General features: G+C 44.5%; 1 protein-coding gene across 1 annotated transcript; it reads left to right on the top strand.

Moving 5' to 3' along the window:
• Positions 1–642: 642 nt before the first annotated feature.
• Positions 643–3,075, top strand: LOC141371970 (disintegrin and metalloproteinase domain-containing protein 29-like). The gene has a single exon (XM_073890407.1). It carries the CDS (start codon positions 728–730, stop codon positions 2,903–2,905), a length of 2,178 nt encoding a protein of 725 aa, XP_073746508.1. The 5' UTR covers positions 643–727; the 3' UTR covers positions 2,906–3,075.
• Positions 3,076–4,269: the final 1,194 nt, after the last annotated feature.

Here is a 4,269-nt window from a genome sequence, read left to right as displayed (position 1 = left end):
TGTGCTCAGCAGTACATTTTTTTTCCTCACCAGCTGTTGTGAGAAAAAAATAACATACATACTTGTAACTCACCAATCATCATACGGAGTACTGGGGAATGTTTTACTCAGTAAGCTCAAAGGAAGCTTCAAAGCAAAAGCCAAAAGGATCAAATGACTTGCAAATTATTGGCAATAAGATATGTGCTAGGACATGTAACATTACAAACCATTATTTTCAACACCTCTAAGGTATAATTTGCAATGTCTACCTCCACATGCCAAGGAAGTAGGAAGCAGTGTCTCCACAGTGAGGAATAGGGGTAATGCACAGAAAGTGACACAGCAGTACCATGGGAGATGGAACAGGTAAAGGATTTAATTGTGTTATAACTGTATATCACATATTCAAGTATCTGGAGGAAGGATTGAAAGTGTTGAATACAGGGATGCCTCTGGGTCCAACTCTCTTCCCATGGCCCATGTGAGCACTCATGCACATGGCCCACCCACCTCTCCCACATCCACCCCAGCTGAAATGATGTGCAGGCCCACCCACTGCCACACCCTGTGACTGTGACATAATCCACACAGGTGGCCCCAGGTGTAGGGTGCTGGCAGCCTGAGGCAGCCCTCTGTTCTGTCAGATGCTCTAGACTTGGCCCTCACTCAGGATCCTCCCTTTATCCATTCTCACTGACAGGTGTCCTTGAGCAGGGGCACGAGGCTGGCAAAGGGCCAGGTCACCATGAGGGCGCTCTTCTTGTTTCTTGCACTCTGGGCAAGGCTGGCTCCTGCCCAGGGTTCTCAAGGCCGTCCCTCATGGCGTTACATCTCCTCTGAGGTGGTCATTCCCAGGAAGGAGTTGCACCATGGCAAAGGTGTTCAGATGCCAGGCTGGCTGTCCTACAGCCTTCGTTTTGGGGGTAAGAGACACGTTATCCACATGCGGCGCAAGAAACTGTTTTGGTCTAGACATCTGATGATGATGACTCAGGATGACCAAGGAGCCTTGCAGATGGACTACCCGTTCATCCCTCCAGATTGTTACTACCTCGGCTACCTGGAGGAGATTCCTCTTTCCATGGTCACCGTGGACACGTGTTATGGGGGTCTTGAAGGTATCATGAAGTTGGATGACCTTGCCTATGAAATCAAACCCCTCAGCAATTCCCGAAGGTTTGAACACATTGTTTCTCAGATAGTGGCAGACACCAATGCAACAGGACCTACCTATAAATTGGGACATAAAGAGATTAAGGAGCCCCTATTCTCTGAAGAAATTTCCAATCCAGCCCCCAGGATCAATAATAGGATCTTTTCCTCCCATAAATCCATGATCAAAGGATTTGCTCAAAGTTCCAATTCAATGTATCGTTTATATAATAATGTAACAATGTGTGCAAAATTTCTGATAGACATGGTTAGTTTAATGGACTCAATATATAAAGGTCTTGATATAAAGTTCCATCTTACTGCAGTCCTTATATTTGATATAAGAGATCCAGTCAACATGAATGATTACAGATTGCCAGCTGGTGAATACCACAGATTTCACGCTACCTACTTGTTCAACATCATAAACCCTAGTTCATCCTTCGTTGTGGTTAAAGAAGGACCACAAGACTATCAAAATGATCCTGCAACCTTTGCTTTATGCTCTCCTCGATGCCTACATATGGTTGGTCACCTCGGCAGACATTATTTATTGTTAGCTGTGATAATTTCCCAATACTGTGGGAGATCCATTGGTCTGTATTTTGATAATCATGAGTGCAGTTGCCAGCGGAGGTCCAGCTGCATCATGTACAGATACCCTGTGTTGACAGATTCCTTTAGTAACTGTTCTTTTGGACACTTACAAAACATTCTGAATATTAACAAGCATTGCCTATTCAATGAAAGGGTGGTATTCTTTAATACAAGTCTGACACATGTACGTTGTGGAAACTCTATAGTAGAGGATAGGGAGCAGTGTGACTGTGGCTCCATCAAGCAGTGTGCCAGCAACCCCTGCTGTAGTAACAACTGCAAACTTGAAAGTACATTTCTTTGTGACAAAGGGCTATGTTGTACAAACTGCACCTTCTCTGCAGTTGGGACTCTCTGTAGACCAATCCGAAATATCTGTGACCTTCCAGAGTATTGCACGGGCAGATCCCCTCAGTGCCCTAATAATTTCTATATGCAAGATGGAACCCCATGCACTGAAGAGGGCTACTGCTATCACGGAAACTGCACTGACCGCACTATGCATTGCAAAGAAATCTTTGGTGCAAACACTGTGGGGGGGCCAGATGTCTGCTACGAAATTAATAAAAAAGGCCACCGATTTGGACACTGTAAAAGAGAGTTTGTAGCCAGACTATTTATTCGTTGTGGTGACCAAGATGTCAAGTGTGGAAGGCTGCAGTGTGCCAATGTCACTCATCTCCCTCGGTTGCAAGAACATGTGGGATTCCATCAGTCTAAGATCTCAGGTGTCTGGTGTTGGGGATTGGACACACATCGCTCCACAGGAACAACTGATGTTGGTCATGTGAGACCTGGTACCCCCTGTGCTCCTGGAAAGTTCTGTGAGAATTCTACCTGCAATGCTACTATAGGTGAAATAAATTACAACTGTTTCCCTGAGAAATGCAACCGCAGGGGTATTTGCAACAATAACAGGAACTGTCATTGCCACATAGGCTGGGATCCCCCATTCTGCAAATTGCAAGGTAAAGGAGGGAGTATAGACAGTGGACCCCCTCCAAGAAGAATGCGGTCAGTCAGGCAAAGTCATGAATCGGTGATATATTTGAGAGTGGTCTTTGCTCGCATTTATGCCTTAATAGCTGCGCTCCTCTTTGGCATTGCCACCAATGTAAAATCTATCAAGACAGTTATAGTAAGGGAAGAGAACGTTGGTGAAGCCAATCCATAAATCAGCCTCCAGACCCCTGAACAGCAACATGCAATCCACAGGAGCATGAATGAAACTACAGTAAAGAGGTAGCAAAGCTGACATTTATGTTTCCAGGGATCTGCAGGAGACACAGGGGTCCCGTGCATCACAGGGCTCTCAAACCAGGTCTGTGATATGTCACTGAGCAGCACTCTGAAATAAAACTTGAAAAGTGCATGGTAGTCATGTCTCCTTATTTTTGTCAGCCTGTAAGGCCCAAACTGAGTCCGAGACACTGTCTAAAGTATCTGGGTCTTCAGCTGCAGTCCCTGGGCACAGAATTAAGGGAAGTAGCCACAGGGTCCTGTAAGGGCAAATTCATGATGTTTCTACAAAAGAGTGCTCATGAACACTGAGGTTTTTCTCATTCTCTAGGTAATCTCTCCTTCTCCAGTCCCAAAGTGGGTTCATGGAGATGGATGGCTACTCCCCACCCATGCTGCCTGTCCCAAACTAGGGTGGCTGTGGGCAGTAGGGGAGGGTAACTGGGGTGAGATCTCACCTAGTGCAAGCTATGCTACCCTGGAGAGCAAGCTCCTGAATATAGGGGACATTGCATTGTAGATCCTCAATGTTGCACCCCATGAAATCAATCAGAAAGGTAGGCAGAAGTGCCCATGATGACTCCGGCATCCAGAGGGAGCCCTTGGAATGTTCATCCCTCCCTTTGCTCTTAGTCTGCATTTCAGGGAACTGAGCAGTGACTGTAGGTGAATCATGGTTAATAACAAATGCCATTCTTCAGAGCAATACTCTGGGGTGGAAAGGAAGTCTACATGTATTTAAATAATTTTCAATGCACTATTATTCTAGATTGAAGTGTATAATTAATAATAAAATGTATAAGTGAATAACAAAATTTTATTTTAAATTAACATCTATAATTATACTGTTTTTCCCCCTCATGCAATACGGGTACATTAGAGAGTATTTGAAATACAAAAAGTCCCAGAAACTTTGGACTTGCACCTCTCCCAGCATCCACAGAAAACCATGTTTAGCCCATGGTGATATTTGTTCCCAGTGTTTTCCAGAATACATACAGTTTGTGCTGTTTTGTATACATTGTTTGAACCTTATCCTGTCATCACCAAATATATTTTGATGTCCTATCTTTGAAAGCTTCCTTCCAATTTCCTACATTCCATCTACATTTAAGATCCTCTGGTCCATTTTTGTGCTAGATAATTCCATTATTTTAGTGGTGAATACCACTGGCAAAGGTAAGTGGGAAATCAGATACCCACTCACTGCCCTATCCTTGGAATGTTGATGGTTAGTGGCAAACCTCCTTTTGTGCCATCCTCCTCTTGTGCCATCCCCATGAAGGAGGGTCTCTCTGT

The sequence above is a fragment of the Callorhinus ursinus genome, unplaced genomic scaffold (assembly GCF_003265705.2).
Source record: "Callorhinus ursinus isolate GAN/ISIS: 27379988/994484 unplaced genomic scaffold, GSC_fseal_2.0 scaffold149, whole genome shotgun sequence".
Taxonomy (NCBI): Eukaryota; Metazoa; Chordata; class Mammalia; order Carnivora; family Otariidae; genus Callorhinus; species Callorhinus ursinus.
The sequence above is the reverse complement of the archived record's forward strand: the minus strand, read 5'-3'. Positions and strand labels throughout refer to the sequence as shown.